The 23,044-nt window shown below is 41.4% G+C and overlaps 1 protein-coding gene across 4 annotated transcripts in view; it reads left to right on the forward strand.

Moving 5' to 3' along the window:
- Positions 1–22,829, forward strand: part of guk1a (guanylate kinase 1a) — a 129,881-nt gene extending 107,052 nt beyond the window's left edge. For all 4 annotated transcript variants that reach the window (XM_063044510.1, XM_063044511.1, XM_063044512.1 and 1 more), the window contains 7 exons: positions 7,092–7,205; positions 7,600–7,641; positions 9,313–9,409; positions 12,155–12,293; positions 18,039–18,123; positions 18,713–18,798; positions 21,583–22,829. In XM_063044510.1, the coding sequence (XP_062900580.1) occupies positions 7,092–7,205; positions 7,600–7,641; positions 9,313–9,409; positions 12,155–12,293; positions 18,039–18,123; positions 18,713–18,798; positions 21,583–21,615 (596 nt within the window). In that variant the 3' untranslated portion in view covers positions 21,616–22,829. The remainder of the gene's footprint in view (positions 1–7,091; positions 7,206–7,599; positions 7,642–9,312; positions 9,410–12,154; positions 12,294–18,038; positions 18,124–18,712; positions 18,799–21,582) is intronic.
- Positions 22,830–23,044: the final 215 nt, after the last annotated feature.

Consider the following 23,044-nt stretch of genomic DNA (forward strand, 5'->3'; position numbering starts at 1 on the left):
CACTTTATACCTCCTTTGGTAGAGACACATCTCCACGCTGCTACCCATAGTTCAGTAGTATTAAGTAACTGGAAAGACATAATATACAGTACTGTGCAACTGTCTTATAAATGTTATTATTGTGTCTCGCTCAGCCTTGTCCTTTGACTGCGCCATGGAGAAGTTGACACCTCAGGTCCCTTCAGAGTCTTTTCCTCCTTATCTTAAATCTGTGCCCTCTAGTTTTTATTTTCTTTCCCTAGGAGGAAGTCTGTGCATTCACTCTCATGATTTTATACACCTCATATAAGGTCAACTCTCAGTTTCCTATGGTCTAATGAGTCACCCCAGCTTGCCAACCTCACCCTATAACTCAGGCCCTCAAGCTTGGCAACATTCCTTCAATGGTTATTCCTTAATCAACAGTGGAGAACCAGTTAATGAAAAAAACAGGTAGTGAGTCTCGCTGGGATGGCCAGCATTTGTTGTTCTTCCCTAATTGCCTTTCTAGAGTTGATGTTGAGTTTTACCTCAATTATCTGCTTTATGATGAAGGTACTAGCATAATGCTGGCTTTGGATTTTCCAATGTGCTCAGGAGGACATCACTGATCACAACATATTCATCCTTTCTTCTTCCCAACTGTCTTTGTAACATTTAAATGGCTGGTCCACTTAAATATCTTATCAATAGATTTTCTCCAAGATATTGATGTTGAAGACTTGACATTGGCAGTACTATTAAATGTCACAAACAGGTGATTAACCTGTGTCTTATTAGAGATGGACATTGCTTCTACTGCTTTGTCACTGCTGAGCGCTGTCTGATGAGGAAGTAATAAGATCCTGTTAGGATCCATGGACTTTGTTGTAACCAGAGTGTTATTCAACCCTTGATAGTATAGTAAATCCATTTGGCTGAATTTGGTTTTTGTGATGTGAAGAGGCTGAAATGAAGGACTTTAAAATCTTTGGAGGATAAAAAATTGCCAAGCGTGGATGAAATATCTCCAACTATCCAAAAAAGCAGGGAGAAATTTTTGCAGGCAATGACCTTCATTTGTCTATCCTCTTGGTGTAAGGAAGTGATGTTGAAAGATTGAAGGGCTGTTATCTCTGATTAAAAAGGAAGGATTAAACTATAATTATAGTCCAGTTAGCTTAGCTTTCGGTAGTGGGAAAATAGAATAAACTTTCAATTAGGAGAGCAAGGATTATTCAAATCCAGTCAACATGGATTTGTTAAGAGCTGTTTAAATTAATTGTTAAAGAAAGGTAGAAACATCAGTAAGGGCAGTGCATTTGATATAATCCATGTGAATTTAAGGTGTGGTGGGGGTACTTTTGACAATATTCCACATGGCAAACTGGACAATGCAGTAAAAGATCATGGGATCTAAGAGGGTCCAAAGTGGATCTGGAAGTGTTCAGTAGCTGGAATCAAAAGAAATAGTTAACATGCTCTGACAAAAATGGGTTTTCAGCTGGCTCAGTACTCGGTTTGCTTTTGGCATCATCAGGTCCATGGAGACTTGGTAGATTGGATTCAAAATTGTCTTGGCCTTAAAAAAAAACAACAGGGGCTAGTGGTTGAGGTATACTATTTTGACTGAAGGTCTGTAACTAGTAACGTTCCCCAAGGATAAATGCAGGGTGTAAAAATAAACGTAGTCTGATTAGTAAGCATGCATGATACAAGAATTGATGGTGGTGTGCTGGGCAGATGAGATTAGTTTGCATTGACATCATCGAGTGAGGCCTCTGTCAGTCAAAGTTGACCATGGACACTGCACCCCAGCTGCCTAGGTTTGCAAGCCTGAGCAGTACAACATGTAGAGCAAGCTGTAGCCCATGTAGCAAGCTCCCTCTCTCAATGCATGGGCCCCGATGAACCCAAAGGAACGACAGAGGCTGATGTAGTTTGGCACCAGCAATGTCACAAGTGAGCATTGAACTCAACCTAGGACTGCCTTAGGGACACAAGCTCCCAATTTTTCCTTGGGATTTATTTGCAAAGCTTTTCCCATGATCAGGCACAGCCACAAAGCACTGGTGGTTTGAGATCTGAGTTTTCTTTCTTCTAGGTGAGCTACCAATCACAGCCGATGAGCACCATCAACCGAACTTCATGGAAAACATAGGAATCTTGGGCATATTGATTTCCTCTCAAACGTAGGGAGCATGGTAAAGAAGTTTGTTAATATAAAAATTAGCCATGTGGTTGATGGGAGGAAAGTTACAGACCTTGGGAAGATATTTAACTGTTAATTGTGCAGAATGGCAAATGAAAGTTAACCCAGGGAAGCCTGATGTAAAGCATTTTGAAGGACACAAGAAATGTAAGGATACAGAATCAGAATCAGGTTTATTATCACTGACACATGGTGCAAAATTTGTTATTTTGTGGCAGCAACACAGTGCAAGACAAAAAAAATTACTAATTACTAAATAAGTACTGCAACGGATGAATAAAAAATATTGTGTTCTTGAATCAATGACCATTCAATAATCTGATGGTGGATGGAAAGAAGCTATTTCCAAATTATTGAGTGTGGGTCTTCAGGCCTCTGTGCCTCTTCTGTGATGTTAGAATCATGAAGAGGGTATGCCCTCGATGGTGAAGGTCCTTTGTGTTGGTGCTGCCTTTTTGAGGCTAGCACTGTTTTTTTAAAAATTGACTGTAAAAGGAACACACACAAAATGCTGGAGGAACTCAGCAGGCTAGGCAGCATCTATGGAAAAAAAAAGTACAGCTGACGTTTCGGGCCAAAACCCTTCTGCAGGACATCAGTGTGTGTTGCTTAGATTTCCAGCATCTGCAGATTTTCTCCTGTTAGTGACAATAAAAGGAGATTTTTTTTTGGAAAACAGGGCATAGGGAAGTTGTGTAAAATAAAGGCTCTTGGATAGAGTTAATCATACAGATCTATTCCCTGTACAAAAAAGGATTAACAAAATTGGAAACAACAGGAATTCTGCAGATGCTGGAAATTCAAGCAACATACATCAAAGTTTCTGCTGAACGCAACAGGCCAAGCAGCATCTGTAGGAAGAGGTGCAGTCGACGTTTCAGGCCGAGATCCTTCGTCAGGACTAACTGAAGGAAGAGTAAGTAAGGGATTTGAAAGTTGGAGGGGGAGGGGGAGATCCAAAATGATAGGAGAAGACAGGAGGGGGAGGGATAGAGCCGAGAGCTGGACAGGTGATAGGCAAAAGGGGATACGAGAGGATCATGGGACAGGAGGTCCGGGAAGAAAGACAAGGGGGGGGTGTGACACAGAGGATGGGCAAGAGGTATATTCAGAGGGACAGAGGGAGAAAAAGGAGAGTGAGAGAAAGAATGTGTGCATAAAAATAAGTAACAGATGGGGTACGAGGGGGAGGTGGGGCCTTAGCGGAAGTTAGAGAAGTCGATGTTCATGCCATCAGGTTGGAGGCTACCCAGACGGAATATAAGGTGTTGTTCCTCCAACCTGAGTGTGGCTTCATCTTTACAGTAGAGGAGGCCGTGGATAGACATGTCAGAATGGGAATGGGATGTGGAATTAAAATGTGTAGCCACTGGGAGATCCTGCTTTCTCTGGCGGACAGAGCGTAGATGTTCAGCAAAGCGGTCTCCCAGTCTGCGTCGGGTCTCGCCAATATATAAAAGGCCACATCGGGAGCACCGGACGCAGTATATCACCCCAGTCGACTCACAGGTGAAGTGATGCCTCACCTGGAAGGACTGTTTGGGGCCCTGAATGGTGGTAAGGGAGGAAGTGTAAGGGCATGTGTAGCACTTGTTCCGCTTACACGGATAAGTGCCAGGAGGGAGATCAGTGGGGAGGGATGGGGGGGACGAATGGACAAGGGAGTTGTGTAGGGAGCGATCCCTGCGGAATGCAGAGAGAGGGGGGGAGGGAAAAGATGTGCTTAGTGGTGGGATCCCGTTGGAGGTGGCGGAAGTTACAGAGAATAATATGTTGGACCCGGAGGCTGGTGGGGTGGTAGGTGAGGACCAGGGGAACCCTATTCCTAGTGGGGTGGTGGGAGGATGGAGTGAGAGCAGATGTATGTGAAATGGGGGAGATGCGTTTAAGAGCAGAGTTGATAGTGGAGGAAGGGAAGCCCCTTTCTTTAAAAAAGGAGGACATCTCCCTCGTCCTAGAATGAAAAGCCTCATCCTGAGAGCAGATGCGGCGGAGACGGAGGAATTGCGAGAAGGGGATGGCGTTTTTGCAAGAGACAGGGTGAGAAGAGGAATAGTCCAGATAGCTGTGAGAGTCAGTAGACTTATAGTAGACATCAGTGGATAAGCTGTCTCCAGAGACAGAGACAGAAAGATCTAGAAAGGGGAGGGAGGTGTCGGAAATGGACCAGGTAAACTTGAGGGCAGGGTGAAAGTTGGAGGCAAAGTTAATAAAGTCAACGAGTTCTGCATGCGTGCAGGAAGCAGCGCCAATGCAGTTGTCGATGTAGCGAAGGAAAAGTGGGGGACAGATACCAGAATAGGCACGGAACATAGATTGTTCCACAAACCCAACAAAAAGGCAGGCATAGCTAGGACCCATACGGGTGCCCATAGCTACACCTTTAGTTTGGAGGAAGTGGGAGGAGCCAAAGGAGAAATTATTAAGAGTAAGGACTAATTCCGCTAGACGGAGCAGAGTGGTGGTAGAGGGGAACTGATTAGGTCTGGAATCCAAAAAGAAGCGTAGAGCTTTGAGACCTTCCTGATGGGGGATGGAAGTATATAAGGACTGGACATCCATGGTGAAAATAAAGTGGTGGGGGCCAGGGAACTTAGAGTCATCGAAAAGTTTAAGAGCGTGAGAAGTGTCACGAACATAGGTTGGAAGGGATTGAACAAGGGGTGATAAAACAGTGTCGAGGTATGCAGAAATGAGTTCGGTGGGGCAGGAGCAAGCTGAGACAATAGGTCGGCCAGGACAGGCAGGTTTGTGGATCTTGGGTAGGAGGTAGAAACGGGAAGTGCAGGGTGTGGGAACTATAAGGTTGGTAGCAGTGGATGGGAGATCCCCTGAGCGGATAAAGTCGGTGATGGTGTGGGAGACAATGGCCTGGTGCTCCTTAGTGGGGTCACGATCGAGGGGTTAACAAAATTGGGGAGTGTAGGTTGGAAATAACTGATAGCAAGATCAGAGGGAGATGAGGAAAACTTTCTTTTCACAATGAGGGTGGTAGGTACCTTGAACTCGCTGTCGATTAGTAAAGGGGGCTGCAGGTAAGCACTAGAGTGTATATTTGAAAATCTGTGACTTACAAAATTATTGACTAAGTGCTGCAAGAATGGATAGGGTAGTTAGCACTTTTTAAATCTATATGGAGAGGATGAACTGATTGTCTTCCTCCTTTGTCTCAAGTCTATGATTTGAATGAGTAGAGTGAGGCATATTCTATAAAACAGGTTTTGCAGTGTTTTGTTCTGCTGATGGACTGAATTATCAGATTTATTCCAGACGTTGAAGCTACATTTGCCTTCCGGAGTTGCTTTGGGGAATTGCAGCAAAACATATTTATATGGAGGAGATCCTCTTTGGGAGTTAGGATTCCACACTCTGGGTAACTCAGTACCTAATTTCCAGTCAGTAAATGGCCTTCAAAATATTCAATTAAATTTTGAAGTGTAACAGCTAATTTTTGACATGGCCATACTGCTACAAAATTTGCATATGAACGGAATCCTAATCGTTGAAATAAAAAATGGTCTTCAAATCTCTGAAGCATCTGTATGAATCACTTCGAACAGCAGTCCCCAACTACCGGGCCGCAAAGCATGTGCTACTGGGCCACGAGGAAACGATATGAATCAGCTGCACCTTTCCTCATTCCCTTTCACGGCCACTGTTGAGCCATTACGCATGCGAGGTCATTACCCGCGCATCATCCATGTCAGCGTGGGAAGGAGATCAACTCCTTGAGCTTGCAAATGACGGTGGGCTGAAAAGTATGTTTGACATAACATCTCTGCCGGCATTCTGGATCAAAGTCAAGGCTAAATATCCTGAGGTAGCCACGAAAGCACTGAAAACGTTGCTTCCATTTCCAACATATCTCTGCAATGAATGCAACGAAAACTAAATTGCGGAATAGACTGGACATAAGGAACCCCCTTTGAGTATCGCTGACTCCCATCACCCCTCGATAGGACTGTCTTGTTGCAGGGAAACAAGTATTCAGCCCAGGGCTCCCACTGATTCAGCGATATTGGTGCGTTGCAATGATTTTATATGTTCTTACGGGGAAAATATGCACTATGTGTTTAATATCCAAACGTTACTTAAAATGTTATGATGCTATTGATTTATAAGTGACTCGTATAACCATATAACAATTACAGCACGGAAACTGGCGCCATTGGCCCTTCTAGTCCGTGCCGAACGCTACTGTCACCTAGTCCCACCGACCTGCACTCAGCCCATAACTCTCCATTCCTTTCCTGTCCATATATCTATCCAATTTTTCTTTAAATGATAATACCGAACCTGCCTCTACCACTTCTATTGGAAGTTCGTTCAACACTTCAAGCTCCCCTGTCCTCCCCTGATAATTGACATCACTATATTCATGTGAGAAAAATATGCACTGTGTGATTAATATTACATTCATTGGACAAATCCTTTTAGAAACGAAATTGAGTGTATTAGCCACTTATTACCTATATTCCAGTTCTCCCCCCCCCCCCCAGGACAGAATCGCCAAAAACGATTTGTAGGAAAAAATCGGCACGTACACGCATGTGCACTGGTGCCCGCACAAGGCTTCATGGTCATTGTAGTCTATCTTGGGGTAAACGCAACGTATTCGACTACTACTCTTGTACGTTGGCAACCCTACCCCCCCCCCCGGTCCGCGGTGCAAAAAAGGTTGGGGACCCCTGACTTAGAACAACATCTCACAGCACAGATGTATTATTGCAGGTTGCTGAGGTCTGGAATAGGAACAATCCTGTTTATTCACCAATGCCACCAGTACAAAAATGTTAATACACTTGGGGAGTAAATCCTTTGAAGTATTGTAGATCTTGTTTGTTTAAGTATCTGCAATAGAAGTTATGGAGGCTTCCAATCCTTTAAGGAATTCTGAGTAACCTGTACATGTTTCTTCTAGCGATGGCAGGACCAAGACCGGTGGTAATTAGTGGACCCTCTGGTGCAGGCAAGAGCACTCTCCTGAAGCTACTTCTCAAGGAGTATGAACGAGTTTTTGGATTCAGTGTCTCACGTTAGTAGGTTTTTAATCTCTTTTCAGTCTAGACTCTGAAAACAAGTGCCTGTCTCAAGCCATTTAAGTGAACTGTAGCCTGCCCTAGTTCTATCTTTTCATACTGATGCAGGTTCCCTTTTTCCACATTTCCCAAATTCTTTAAATTCCTTAGTTGATTGTATGTATGTCTTACTAATAAGTAACTTTATTAAGGTTCTAGAAATTGAAAAATAGTCACCAAAATTTAACGTGTGCCAGTTCCTAATTTAAATAGAAGAACTAATGCTGTTTGGTTACACTGTTTAATTTGAAGAGTGGCTTGAATGAGGAGGCTCTTGGGGTTAAAATATTGGTATGACGCAGTGTTTTCATTTCAAATAGTATTTAGTTGATGGAGAGAATTATTTTGCAGATACAACAAGAAATCCAAGGTCGGGTGAAGAAAATGGCATAGGTTAGTATCCATTTTGTTTAACTTCAGTGTATGTGAAGTATCTGTGTTAATGTCCTAGTTAATAGTTTCCATTTCCATCTGTTCCTTGAGTTACAAGGCAATGTGTCCATTTCTCATCAAAGTTCTTGCTTCAGTATTGAAGGTTGCTGTGGTCTGAGTGGGTACTGTGGATGATGAAAAAATGTATTTTAAAATCCCACTTAAATGGTTATATGCCTTGTCTTGAAATTCTCTATTGGCTTTGGCATTGTGTCATAGTAATAAGACCATGGACCATAAGACATAGGAGCAGAATTAGGCCATCTGGCCCATCGAGTTTGCTCCGCCATTCAGTCATGACCGATCCTTTTTTTCCTATCTCCTCCTCAACCCCAGTTCCTGGCCTTCTCCCCATAACCTTTGATGCCATGTCCAATCAAGAACCTATCAATCTCTCCCTTAACTACACCCAACGACCTGGCCTCCACAGCTTCATGTGGCAACAAATTCCACAAATTCATCACCCTTTGACTAAAGAAATTTCTCCACATCACTGTTTTGAAATGGTGCCCCTGTATCCTGAGGCTATGCTCTGTTGTCCTAGACTCTCCCACCATGGAAAACATCCTTTCCACATCTACTCTGTCTAGGCCTTTCAACATTCAAAAGGTTTCAATGAGATTCCCCCTCATCCTTCTGAATTCCAGCGAGTACAGACCCAGAGCCATCAAATGTTTCTTGTATGATAACCCTTTCATTTCCAGAATCATCCTTGTGAACCTCCTGTGGACCCTCTCCAATGCCAGCACATCTTTTCTAAGATGAGGGGCCCAAAACTGTTCACAATACTCAAGGTGAGGCCTCACCAGTGCCTTATAAAGCCTCAGCAGCGAAATTTACTCTGAGTGGAATAAAAAATTTAATTTGACCAGAATTTTTCAAATGCTTGTGGTTTCTGAGGGAGGAAAAGCACCAAATTAATGCTGCTTTTTATTTGTTCAGTTGATATGGCACAGAATGGCCTGGTTTTACATCCTAATCAAATTGTACAGTGAGATGCAATAATGTCTCAAATTGGGTTCTGGTTTAATAGGCTTAAGGCTGATTTATACTTGTGCGTCATCTCGACGCCATAGGTACAGCGTCGCCGTGAACCCTACGCAGATCCCTACGCTGTAGCCTGACGCGCACCTTTCCCAAAATGTAACTGCGCGTCGCAGCAACGCAGACTGCAACAACTGTGATTGGTCCGTTTGATAGCATCACATTTCCTGCTACGCTGCAATAGCTTCCCATTGGCCGACTGAAGGACAGGGAAGGAACTCTGGCTGCAATGCTTTCCATAAATCTTTACAGACCTCCAAAATTATGGAGGACACATTTCGCTTTTACAAAAAGAGACACCTGCTTTAAACTTATTTACCCCGGGAAAGACTACCATGATCATGAAGCCTTGCGCGGGCAGATGTGTGCGCATGCGCGATGTGCGTGAATTGCAGAGCGACGTAGACACACCAATGCACAGGTATAAACGCTCACAACGCGTGTAGGTCACTTGCGTAGGTTACGGCGTCGAGCACAAGTATAAATCAGCCTTTAGGCTGGACTGCATGGTACTCTGTCCCCTGTACAGGAAGGGTTAATTCCTGTGTGTGTTTTGTAATCTTGATCCTGTCTTTGTTCGGAAACCAGATTACCATTTTGTATCGAGGGAAGAAATGCTTCGTGGTATTGAAGCTGGAGAATTCATAGAGAGTGCAGAGTTCTCGGGTAACCTGTATGGAACAAGGTTTGTACTACATTAACTCTGAAACTTGGATTTAATGGTTTGATGTTATAGATTCTGAACCAGGACAAGCCTCTCTTAAAGGATAACACACAAGGTGCTGGAGGAACTCAAGCAGGTCAGGTAACATCTCGGGAAAGAAATGGACAGTCTGTGTTTTAAATTGAAGCTCTCCATCTGGACTCAGAGAAATTTCTCAACCTGAGACATCAACTGTCCTGTTCCCTTCCTGGGTGCCTCCTGACCGGCTGATTTCTGCAGCACCTTGCTTCACATTTTCATAATCTGTATTCTCTGCTGTCCTTTTTAGGGCAGTCACTGTAACTGGTTAATTATTTAGAGATCTTTTTAGTTCATGAGCAGTTATATCCATGTTGGGTATTTCAAATTAAATACTGAAAACTTTTATTCTTTTGGAATAGATAAGGCTGACTTGACTGAGGTGTATAAAATTGACTTGCTCAGATGAAGTAAATAGGACAGACATATTTTCCTTGGCAGAGGGGTTAAAACCAGTGAACAAAGATTTAAAGTAATTGGTAGAAGGATTGGACTGTGGGGATCTGGAACTTGAATGTCTGAGAGGTTAAAGTCCTTAATTATGTTTAAATAATATTTTGCAGTATACTTGAAGCCAGTGACTGGCAGGAGTCAGACCAAATGCTGGAGAATAATACAGCATGGAAACAGGCCCTTCGGCTCAATTTGTCTATGCTGACCAAGGAGCCTATCTAATCTAGTACCATTTGTCTATGTTGGGTCCACATCGTTCTAAGCTCTTCTATCCACCTTCTTATCTAATAGTCTGCTAAATGTTCTTATTGTACCTGCTTCATTTACTTTCTTTGGTAGTTCATTCTGTATACACATCACCCTCTACATGAAGAAGTTGCCCTTCAGGATCCTTTTAAAATTTTCCCTTCTCACGTTAAACTTAATCTCTAGTTTTGGTTCCCATTCCTAGGAAAAAGACTGCATTCGTCCTATGTATACCCCTGTCTCCTACATTCCAAGGAATAAACTCCTAGTATCTCAGGCCTTCAAGTCCTGGCAGCATTCTCTTAAATCTACTTCGTACTCTTCCTACTTGAATAACATTTTTCCTATAGCAGGGTGACCAACACTGTACACAGTAGCCCCAGTGCAGCATTGACAGTATCGTGTATAACTTGAGAGTTTCTTACAGGCGAGGATGAGATGGGTAAATGCCCATCTACTCTGCTGTAAATATTTTGTGATGTGTGCCAGAGTAAGAAGTGTGACTTACAGGGAGATTGTTTTGAGAGGTGGAAGTTTTTTTTTTATTGTTTGAGATTGTGGTGAATGGAAAATTATTAATGTCAGTGACTAATCAAGTTCAAGTTTATTGTCATCTGACTGTACATATATACAGTACAACCAAATGAAATAACGTTCCTCTGGACCACAGTGCACCCACCAAATATATATCATACTCATTGACTTAGTTTAATATTTGTAAACAGTTCATGATTTCATTTGTTTCTTGTGCATTAATCTTCTACCAAACAGCATTACATTAAGTGATCATTTATGTTGCTTTATCTGTCACGTTTGACTCATGGGAGCTGCCCAGTAATATGCTTGATTTGATATTTATACAGAATTGAAGTATGCATAGGAAAAATATTATTTCTTTGGGGCTCTCCAAATAGCTGCACCATTTTGTATTGCATCAAATCCCTCTTCAACTTTGATTATCTTTTTAAGGGAATTATCAAGTTAGTTCATGTAACAGCTATTGTATAGTCTGAACTAAGTAATCAGCTCTCAGTCTTGTCTGACCAAGATACATCATTTCATTGTGGTTCACTATTAACATTGCCAAATGTTGCCTAGGTGTAGCTTCAAAGTCACCCTGAATCTGTCAGTGCAAGTTGTTTCTCCCAGCTGATAAACAACTACATCATCCATCAAGGTTAGGAATTGGGTTGAATTCAGGTTCTCTCCACAGGTTCACAAGTGTGAAATTTGCAAAAGGCAGCAATATAGAATTGGAATAAGGAAATCAGGAAACTTTACCTGTGGTGCATATGAAGTCTTTCTAAATGCCCAATCAAGAATGTTCACATAATCAAATCTAAAGAGAGATTTCAGCAGCTGATCAGGCATCAAAAAGATGCAAACTAATGTTTTGATTTTAGGACTTTCAGTATGATGGTGAATGCTTTGGGGGGGAGGGGCAGGGGGAGGAGAAGAATTTTTTTTCTTTAACTTTCAGAGGGGTCAGGCTAGGCTGCTCAGCAACCTATTGCACAACCAGTTGGATTATAGTTGATCTGTACATCTTAATAACAGTACCTTACAGATTTTTTAACATTTTTGTTTGACTCCCATTTTCATCAATCTTGTTTTGACTATTGCAATTTTCCTTTATGCTTCATAAAGATATCAGCATTGAAAGATCTAGCTCTGGGAGCCAGCACAGTCATAGTTGGCAGAATAGCCACCTTTTGTAGCAGATATAAATATGGGAATATTTCTGTATTTCTCTACTTCAATGCCCCTCATGGCTATCAGAGGAAATAATTTCTGTACATGAATTTATCATTACTTTGGGTGAATGTAGCTTCTCAATTTGGTTACCTTTTAATTTTCTGTGTATAAATGAATATGGACCAAATCTATACTACCTGTCAAAATTGCGTTTTTAGTATTATTCTGGTAAATTTAATAGAGCAATATTACGATAGTACAATATTAGGTGTCCTAATATGCATTTCCTTTCAGTAAAGCAGCAGTGCAGGCCGTACAAGCCAAGAACCAAATCTGCATTCTTGACGTAGATATGCAAGGTGTGAAGAACATCAAGAAGACAGACTTGTCCCCAATCTACCTTTCCGTTCAGCCGCCTTCATTTGAAGTTTTGGTAAGTACAGGATCGATTAAAGAACATTGTCATTGGAATGGGCTTGTGCTTTTCATGAAAGCTATTACTAGATCATAGAATCATAGTCTTTCAACACAGAAATACAGCCTTTGGTCCACTATGTCATAGTCATGCTGACCTTTTGGAAGGCACTAATCGAATTTACCTACGTTAGGACTATATCCTTCAATGTATTGCCTATTAAGTGTCTAATTACCTCAAATGTAGTGATTGTATCTACTCCAGAATCTCCTCTGGAAGTGCACTGCAGATATCAACCACTGTGTTCAAAAAAAAGAAAAGTTGCCCCTCAGATCCCCATTAATTTTTCTACCCCTCCTCTTAAAACTATGCTGTCTTGTTTTTGATACTCCAACCATAGCAAAAAGATTTTGACTACAAACAAAACCTAAGCCTTTCGGTGTCGTATATACTGGAACCCCCCCCCCCCCCCGGTCTCTTGGTTCTTGAAATTAGTTATTGTTCTACCAGAAATCTCTTAGTTCTTGGTTAGTTATTGTTCTACCAGAAATGGTGTGTATGTATTCTACTCCTATTTGACATTGTTTCACAGTAGTCAGGATTAAATTCTAATTGCCAATGTTCTGCGCAACTTTCCATCTGATCTGCATCATGCTGTAGCCTTGAGCAATCTTCCTCACTATCCACTGCCCCATCAATTTTTCTTGCATCCACAAGCTTAGTAATCAAACGACCATTAGATATAGAAGCAGAATTGGGCCATTTGGCCCATCAAGTCTGCTCTGCCATTTCATCATGAGTGATCCAATTTTCCTCAGCCCCAATCTCCTGCCTTCTCCCTGTATCCCTTCATGCCCTGATCAATCAAGAATCTATCAATCTCTGCCTCAAAAATACATAAAGACTTGGCATCCACAGCTGCCTGTGGCAACAAATTCCACAGATTCACCTCTCTCTGGCCAAAGAAATTCCTCCTCATCCCCATTCTAAAAAGACACCCCTCTATTCTGAGGCTGTACTACTTGGTTTTAGACTCCCCCACTACAGGAAACATCCTCTCCAGGTCATCTCTATCAAGGCCTTTCACCATTCAATGACTTCAATGAGGTCACCCCTCATTCTTCTGAACTCTAGTGAATACAGGTCCAGAGCCACCAGACACTCTTCATACGACAAGCCATTCAATCCTGGAATAATTTTTGTGAACCTCCTTTGAACTCCCTTTATTCCCACCCTTTGGCTTTGCCAATCAGCCACAGCTTTATCAAGAATCTTTGCTGTAATACCAAGGGCTCGTAGCTTGTTAAGCAGCCTCATGTGTGGCACCTTGTCAAAGGCCTTCTGAAAATCCATGTACACAACATCAACCATTTCTCCGTTGTCTTTTCTGCTGACTACAGCCTATTTTATCATGTGCCTCCAAGTACCCTGACACCTCATCCTTAATAATCAACTCCAACATCTTCCCAACCACTGACTTCAGACTAACTGACCTATAGTTTCCTTTCTTCTGCCTCTCTATTCTTGAAGATTGGAATGACATTTGCAGTTTTTCAGTCTTCTGGAACCAGTCCAGAATCTAGTGATTCTTGAAAAATCATTACTAATGTCTCCATGATCTCTCAGCCATATCTTTCAGAACTATGGGGTGTACAGCATCTGGTCCAGATGACTTATCTATCTTAAGACATTACAGTTTCTCAAGAACCTTCTCTCTAGTAATGGTAACTTCACACACTTCATGCCCCCTGACACCTGGAACTTCCACCATACTGCTAGTGTCTTCCACAGTGAAGAGTGATGCAAAGTACTTATTCAGTTCATCTGCTATTTTGTTTTCTGCTATTACTACCTCTCTAGCATCGTTTTCCTGCGGTCTGATATCCACTCTCACTTCTCTTTTACACTTTATGTATCTGAAGAAACTTTTGGTATCCTCTTTAATATTATTGGCTAATTTACTTTCATATTCCATCTTTACCTTCATGATTCTTCGTTACCTTCTGTTGGTTTTTAAAAGCTTCCCAATCCTCTATTATATGCCCTCCCGTTGGCTTTGACTTCTCTTCTTAGCCACAGTTGTGTCATCTTTCCTTTAGATTACTTATTCCTCTTTGGGATGTATATATCCTTTGCTTTCTGAATTGCTTCCAGAAATTGTTGCTCTTCCATTATCCTTGCCACAGGGGTACTCTGTACTGGCTCCTTCCTGTCACCCAGTTCCCTGTGTTCTGCATCTTGGGTGTAACAACCTCTTTATATCTCCTATCTATCACCCCTTCAGCCTCCTGAATGACCTGGAGGTCATGCAGTTCCAGTTCCAGCTGCAATTCCTGAACACGGTTTGATAGAAGCTGCGGGTGGATGCACCTCACAGTTGTAATGGTCTGGGATACTGAAGGTCTCCCTGCCTTTCCACATCCTACAAGAGAGGAACATTGCACTATCCTGCCTGGCATCTCTACCTAACTGAGCAGATAAAAAGAAGAAAAGGGGGAAAAAAACCTTGATCTTTTCTTTCCTTTCTCTGAGTGAAGCCTCGAAGAGCTAAAGCCTTAAGATCACCGCTCTGACTTTGTCCACACAGACGATGGCCACTGTGCTTGCCCCTGCCGTCCTTCAATTTGCACTTACTAATTAATCCCAAGCGCCTATTGACCACTGGCTGGAGCTCTATTTCGCTGCCACAATTCGCTCCTGCCTTTTATCCTTGGGCTGTGGACCTGATTGAAGTCCCCTTTTCTTCAAACTTCCGATGTCTCAAACTGGCTGCTGGTCAAAGCTCTATTAATTGTGTTATTAAGTATCATACTAATCATTCCTATTTTCACATCTGAGTTGTTTATATGGAGTGGAATGTCTTTAAGTTAAAGCAGCACTCAATTAGAAACATCATAAAAGAGCACATCAATGAGTGTTGTCTAGATAAGTGGAAGTATTTGTATTGATTTTATTTTCAGTCTGCTCGTCATGCCTTTACTGTGGAAGCTCAGGCCTGCAATGCTTCATTGTTGTTTCATGGGAGTAATGCAGAACAACAAATGTAGTTCTGACATATTGAAACTCTTTATAGTCTTTTCATTAGTTATTGCAGCAATAAATTTGAAGTAACAAACAATATGCTGGAGGAACTCTGGGTGAGCAGCAAGTGTGCGGGGAGGGCGGGGTGGTGGAAGGAATAATTGATTGTGTTGGGATTTCAACGTGGAAAATCGACAATTCCTTTTTCTGCCCATAAATGCTGCTTGACCTGCTGAGTTCTTCTTGCACATTGTTACTTCAGATTCCAGTGTCCCCAGCAAATTCAGAAGAGTTTGGAAAAGTTTTCAAAAGGAAGTAACATAAATACTTGAAAATTAACAAAAGAGCTTTCATGCCAATTTGAGTATCTGTCAAAATATCATTGCAGATGCTGGGACAAACGTTTTTCCATGGTGTCAGTACTGTAATTTCTTTGCCAAACTGGACAGTTTAAAGCAGCTTGGAAGAGTGGTCAAGAAATACTTATTTGTGATATTTTTAATCAAGGATCCTTTTTATAAGAGGTTTCTTGAAACCTGCTCGCAATTTTATGACAGTTTGGATCAAAAGAGGCTGCAGCTCTATCATGGGCACAACCCTCCCCTCGGGAATGGTATCTCAAGAAGCTGGCATCTATCATTGAGGGCCTGAAACTTCCACTCTTCCACGTCGAGGAGTAGGTACAGGGGCCTGAAGACCCACTTGGAACATTTTAGGAACAACTTCTTTCCCTCTGCTATCAGATTTCTGAATGATCCACAAACACTTTAGCATTATTTATTTATTTATAGCCTTAATTGTACTGCTGTCACAGTACAACAGCGGTCCCCAACCACCGGGCCGCGAGGAAACGATATGAGTCAGCTGCACCTTTCCTCATTCCCTGTCACACGCACCGTTAAGCTTGAATGCACGTGAGGTCATTACCCGCGCATCATCCATGTCAGTGCGGGAAGGAGATCAACTCATAGTCATACTTTATTAATCCCGGGGAAAATTGATTTTCATTACAGCTGCTCCATAAATAATAAATAGTAATAGAACCATAGTTAAATAGTAATATGTAAATTATGCCAGTAAATTATGAAATAAGTCCAGGACCAGCCTATTGGCTCAGGATGTCTGACCCTCCAAGGGAGTTGTTGTAAAGTTTGACGGCCACAGGCAGGAATGACTTCCTATGATGCTCAGTGCTGCATCTCGGTGGAATGAGTCTCCTCATTAAACTCCTCGAGCTTGCAAATGACGGCAGGCTGAAAAGTATGTTTGACATAACATCTCTGCCGGCATTCTGGATCAAAGTCAAGGCTAAATATCTTGAGATAGCCACGAAAGCACTGAAAACATTGCTTCCATTTCCAACATATCTCTGCATTGAATGCAACGAAAACTAAACTGCGGAATAGACTGGACATAAGGAACCCCCTTCGAGTATCGCTGTCTCCCATCACGCCCAATAGGACCGTGTTGTTGCAGGGAAACAAGCCCAGGGCTCCCACTGATTTGGCGATATTGGTGTGTTGCAATGATTTTATATGTTCACACGGGGAAAATATGTGCTGTGTGTTTAATATCCAAAAGTTAATTAAAATGTTATGATGCTATTGACTTATAAGTGATTTAACAATTACAGCACGGAAACAGGCCATCTCTGTCCTTCTAGTCCGTGCCGAACGCTACTTTCACCTAGTCCCACCGACTTGCACTCAGCCCATAACCCTCCATTCCTTTCCTGTCCATATACCTATCCAAATTTTCTTTAAATGATAATATCAAACCTGCCTCTACCACTTCTACTGGAAGTTCCTTCAACACTTACTTCAATCTCCCCTGTCCTCCCCTGATAATTGACTTATTGCTATATTCATGTGAGGAAAATATGCGCTGTGTGTTTAATATTAAATTCGTTAGATAAACCCTTTTAGAAACGAAATTGAGGGTATTAGCCACTTATCACCTATATTCCGGTCGTGATTAACACCCCAACCCCCTCCCACCCCAAACAGAATTGCCAAAAGTGACTTGTAGAAAAAAATTGGCACGTACACGCATGCGCACTGGTGGCTGCGCAAGGCTTCATGATCATTGTAGTCTTTCTCGAGGTAAACATAACGTATTTGACTGCTACTCTTCTCCGTTGGCAACCCTACCCCCCCAACCGCCCCCCCCCCCCCCCCGGGTCGGCCAGTCCGCAAGAATATTGTCAATATTAAACCGGTCCGCGTTGCAAAAAAGGTTGGGGACCCCTGCAATACAACAATGTCGATAATAAATCTGGTTCTGAAACAGTACTGATTGGATGGGTTACAGTGAACCATCTGTCTGGGTACTGAGCTTCACTTCCCTATTGTGGTTAATAAATAAATAGAACTTTGCAATTAGAACTTCTTGTCTGCTGAAGACACTGATTTACAGATTGACTTGTACATTGGAAAGATTTGTCCCAGTAAGGAAAAAGAATGCAAAACAAATCTTGTTTAGCTGATAATGTACAAGGTATTAATGGTTATTGAATTTTACAATTAGTCAAGATGCTCAAATCTCTCCAACAACATTTAAAGCCTCGATGTTGGTTAATTGTACAGGATATTTCTCAAGCTTTTAAAATATTATGCAATATACTGATTAAACAGAATCCACAGTGTAAATCTTGAGTAAACTTGAGATTTTGTTCCAAGCAAATAAATACAAAATAAATGTAACATTGTCATAACTGTTGAAAATCTTTAAAAAATTTTCTAGGAAGAACGGCTGAGGCAAAGGAAAACAGAATCTGCAGAAAGTCTACAAAAGAGACTACTAGCAGCAAAATTAGACATGGAATTCAGTAAGCACTTTAGAAAATACTTTCTGACATGTGCATGTTCTTGGTATTAATGGATGTAATTTTCGAAGCCCGTCTTAATTGGTATTGAAAGTAACAGAATATAGAACTTGTGTGTCCTCTGAACAGACTGAATTCTTATATATTTTTTTTTTGGCGTGTGCCTGCATGTGTGAGTCTGCGTCTGCGTGTCTGTGATGATGGATTTTTCACGGCTTTTTCCAAGGCGCAGGTCGAGAGAGAGAGACTGTGTGGTGCACCACTCCCCACATGGACATACTTTTCAGTGTTTTCTTTGTTCTACGAGGTCGAGTTGCGATCTCGACACTCAACCCGGCACAGATGGAAAGCGTGCTCGGGGGCGGACCCGACTGGTTTCGAACCCGGGAACCTCTGCTCCCAGGTCTGGCGCCGATATCGTTGTGCCACCAGCCGGAATTTTTAGTAACAAATAATCTGCTGGGAAAACTCGATGGGGGGGCGGGGGATGGAAGAGGTGGAAATTATTAACCGGATGATTTTTATGTCAGACAAAGTCTGAAATTATAAAGACCAGAATCATAAATGCATTGTGTATGTTTTTATTTTGCAGGTAAACAGCCTGGTGTGTTTAATTTTGTAATAATTAATGATCATTTAGAGGATGCCTATTCCCAGTTGAGAACAGTTCTTCTTGAGGTGAGCTCATTACAAATCAACTACATATTTCATCTTCGTTGAGGACACTGACTAGATCGTTTAATGAACTTTTAGGGTGTTACCAATAGTGAGAAGTAGTTTTCCTGTAAATTGGAATAATAAATTTGAAGATTACAGCCTGAAAGAAATGTAATATTTGTGTTTAGTGTATAAGGTGATAGCTAAATATGGAATACTTTCATTTAATCAATCTTGTTCATTCTTGCCTTTTCTTGATCGAGAGGATCTGGGTTAGAGCAGCCCTTGCAATGTTAAATGCCAGTTTTTCAGATTGGATAATGGAGATCCCAGAGCCCTGTCAAATTCTCCCAATGTGGTGGCAAAATAAATAGATGAATTAATCAATTCATCTCATTACTGTTGTTCAATTCCAGAAGGACATTGAATAGAGGCCCAGAGCCATCAAATGCTCTTCATATGATGAGCGTTTCAATCCAGGAATCATTTTCATGAACCTCCTTTGAACACTATCCAATATCAGCACATCCTTTTTTAAAAAAGGATCCAAAAATGCTCTCAATACTCCAAGAGGCTTCACGTGCTTTATAAAGTCTCAACATTATATCTTTGCTTTTATATTCTAGTCCTCTCAAAATGAATGCTAACATTGCATTTGCCTTCCTCACCACTGACTCAACATGCAAATTAACCTTTAGGGAATCCTACACAAGGACTCCCAAATCACTTTGCACATCAGATTTTTGTATTTTCTCTCCATTTAAAAATAATCCATCTTTTTATTTCTTCTACCAAAGTGTATGACTGTATACTTCCTGACACTGTATTCCACCTGCCACCTTGCATCTCCTAATCTGTTTAAGTCCTTCTGTAGCCTCTCTACTTCCTCAAAACTACCTACTCTTCCACCTATCTTCGTATCATCCGCAAACTTGGCCACAAAGCCATCAATTCCGTTGACATATAATGTAAAAAGAAGCGGTCGTAACACAGACCCCTGTGGAACACCATTAGTCACAAGCAGCCAACCAGAATAAGGCTCCCTTTATTCCCACTCTTCGTCTCCTGCTAGTATTTTTTCTGTAATACCATGGATATTTGTTATGCAGCCTCATGTGTGGCACCTTGTCAAAGGCCTTATGAAAATCCAAGTATGCAACATCCACCAATTCTCCTTTGTCTGTCTTGCTTGTTATTTCTTCAAAGAATTCCTACAGATTTGTCAAGCAAGAGTTCCCCCAAGGAAATTTTAAAACAGGTGCTGGAAATTATGATTCCTTGTGAATGGCCAGTTTCTTTCTACTGGAAGATGAGGGAATTAAATGCAGCATCTCCAAGTTTGCGGATGACACGAAGCTGGGTGGCAGTGTTAGCTGTGAGGAGGATGCTAAGAGGATGCAGAGTGACTTGGATAGGTTGGGTGAGTGGGCAAATTCATGGCAGATGCAATTTAATGTGGATAAATGTGAAGTTATCCACTTTGGTGGCAAAAATAGGAAATCAGATTATTATCTGAATGGTGGCCGATTAGGAAAAGGGAGGGTGCAACGAGACCTGGGTGTCATTATACACCAGTCATTGAAAGTGGGCATGCAGGTACAGCAGGCGGTGAAAAAGGCGAATGGTATGCTGGCATTTATAGCGAGAGGATTCGAGTACAGGAGCAGGGAGGTACTACTGCAGTTGTACAAGGCCTTGGTGAGACCACACCTGGAGTATTGTGTGCAGTTTTGGTCCCCTAATCTGAGGAAAGACATCCTTGCCATAGAGGGAGTACAAAGAAGGTTCACCAGATTGATTCCTGGGATGGCAGGACTTTCATATGAAGAAAGACTGGATGAACTGGGCTTGTACTTGTTGGAATTTAGAAGATTGAGGGGGGATCTGATTGAAACGTATAAAATCCTAAAGGGATTGGACAGGCTAGATGCAGGAAGATTGTTCCCGATGTTGGGGAAGTCCAGAACGAGGGGTCACAGTTTGAGGATAGAGGGGAAGCCTTTTAGGACCGAGATTAGGAAAAACTTCTTCACACAGAGAGTGGTGAATCTGTGGAATTCTCTGCCACAGGAAACAGTTGAGGCCAGTTCATTGGCTATATTTAAGAGGGAGTTAGATATGGCCCTTGTGGCTACGGGGATCAGGGGGTATGGAGGGAAGGCTGGGGCAGGGTTCTGAGTTGGATGATCAGCCATGATCATAATAAATGGCGGTGCAGGCTCGAAGGGCCGAATGGCCTACTCCTGCACCTCTTTTCCATGTTAAACAGTGATGAAACTCGAGCTGATGTATCAGGCAAGCACGTGTCAAACACAGTTAATCAAGCAGGCAGTTAGAGAGAAAATGAGTGTAGCTGATTGTGACTAAGTTAAGCAATTTGTTTGAACCTCAAACAAATTCAGGAAGGATAATGGAGAATTCAAACACACTGGTGTGCATAGAACATGATGTCTGTGCTGACTATGCCAGTGTAAACTAATCCCACCTGCCTGCATAGGGTCTATATCCCTCCATTCTCTGCCTGCTTGTTTCCATTACTTCCCCTGACATTGTGCTCCAGGCACCTGCAACTCTGTTGATATAGAAAACTTTCATTGTGAAACTCCCTTACCTAAAGAAAAAAATTAAAACTGGAGGAACTGTGTTTAAAAACTCGAGGGTCCCAACTGCTTAGACTGAAGGAGCAAAGATGAAATGGATTTATGAGAACATTTTAAAAAAAAGTAATAAAAATATTATCTTGTGCATCTCTGATTTTGGAAAAGCAACTGTTTCTTTGTATTTATTATTTCTTTGTTATTGCAGGAAATCGAAAAGGCAATAACCTTACAGAACTGAAGTGGTTCCAAGCTCCATTCCATTTGTTTCGAAAGTTCTATTCCAGCAAATTAAGGATTGAAGGATGAAAATGCCTCTTTACAAGCTTTTATAAAGTTATTTATGTTTGGTGTATTTTTGTTAAGCAAAAATAATTAATTTCCAGTTTGTATATTTTTTATTAGGAAATGCTTCTTGCTAGACAAGACACTTGCTACTTAATAGAATAATTAGCCCTATCTAAATGCAGAAATTATTCATACAACTTTTTGGGTGTTTAATCATCTGTTGGAATTTGTTATCAATGACATACACTCCATTGTATCTTGGGACACTCTATAATGGGGAAAATGATCCTGATTGGACCAAATGCAGAAGATATTGGACTTAACATTTGAACCCACATAATTTACTCTTGTCTATATGAAGTGCTGAAATAGAAGAACTACTTATCTATCATGTGATTGTCTGAATTTCATGTATTACTTGTGGTAGAATTCAATGTAATGTTGGTCTGGTTACTTATGTACACACGACCTTTTCAGGGGTATAAAGAAATTCAGGGAGGGGAAAAATATTGTTAATTCATTGTGTGAGACAGATGAAGTCTTCATTTGCCTGGATGAGAGCAGCTTCAAAACACACAAGAAGCTTGAAACCATACAGGACATTGCACATCTACAACCATGCACCACTCCACAATATTTGCAGTTTGTACCATTTATAGGATGCACTGAACCACTAGTCAAGATAACACATCCACAACCATCTGCAAGTTACCCTCTATATATACCATGGACCACTTGCTTAATGGTATTGGCCCAGGGTGTATAAAGTTTTGGGGACCCCTAGTCTAGGTCATTCAGATTTAGAAATGTATCACAATTCTTTCACTATCACACAGAGCTCTTGGTTATCACTAACAACCACTGTAGTGGTTGAAGAAGGTAGTTCACTGCTAACTTCTCAAGAGCAACTAGGAATGAGTAATTAAATGGTGGTTCAGCCTGTGGAACTGACATCTGTTAATATATTAACAATATCAAACTGGTATTGTCCTCTCATATGAGGTTAACTTTTCTGGAAGAACAGAAGAGCAAAAAATTGTTCAAGGAAAGAGATTGGGGACTGTATTGTGGAAGAATCTGTGTTCTCATGCATAAAAGAATGAATTACTGGCAAAAAGTGTACATAACTAATGCTAGAAATCTGAAATAAACAATGCTTAAAAACTCTGCATGTTTATAAAATAGTTATGCTAACATTATAGTTTACCAGGTTGCTTTCAGAGATGAAGAATTAGGCTCCGAAGGAAAGGATGTGATTTTGTTGAAATATTCTGAGAGAACAAAGTTTCAGCATACAGGAGCACTCTTTAAAACGGTGTTGGAAGAGGATAAATTTCTTCCCTCAAAGGATTATCTGTTTTTTGGATTTATCTTCTCACAAG

The sequence above is a fragment of the Mobula hypostoma genome, chromosome 3, assembly GCF_963921235.1.
Source record: "Mobula hypostoma chromosome 3, sMobHyp1.1, whole genome shotgun sequence".
Lineage (NCBI taxonomy): Eukaryota > Metazoa > Chordata > Chondrichthyes > Myliobatiformes > Myliobatidae > Mobula > Mobula hypostoma.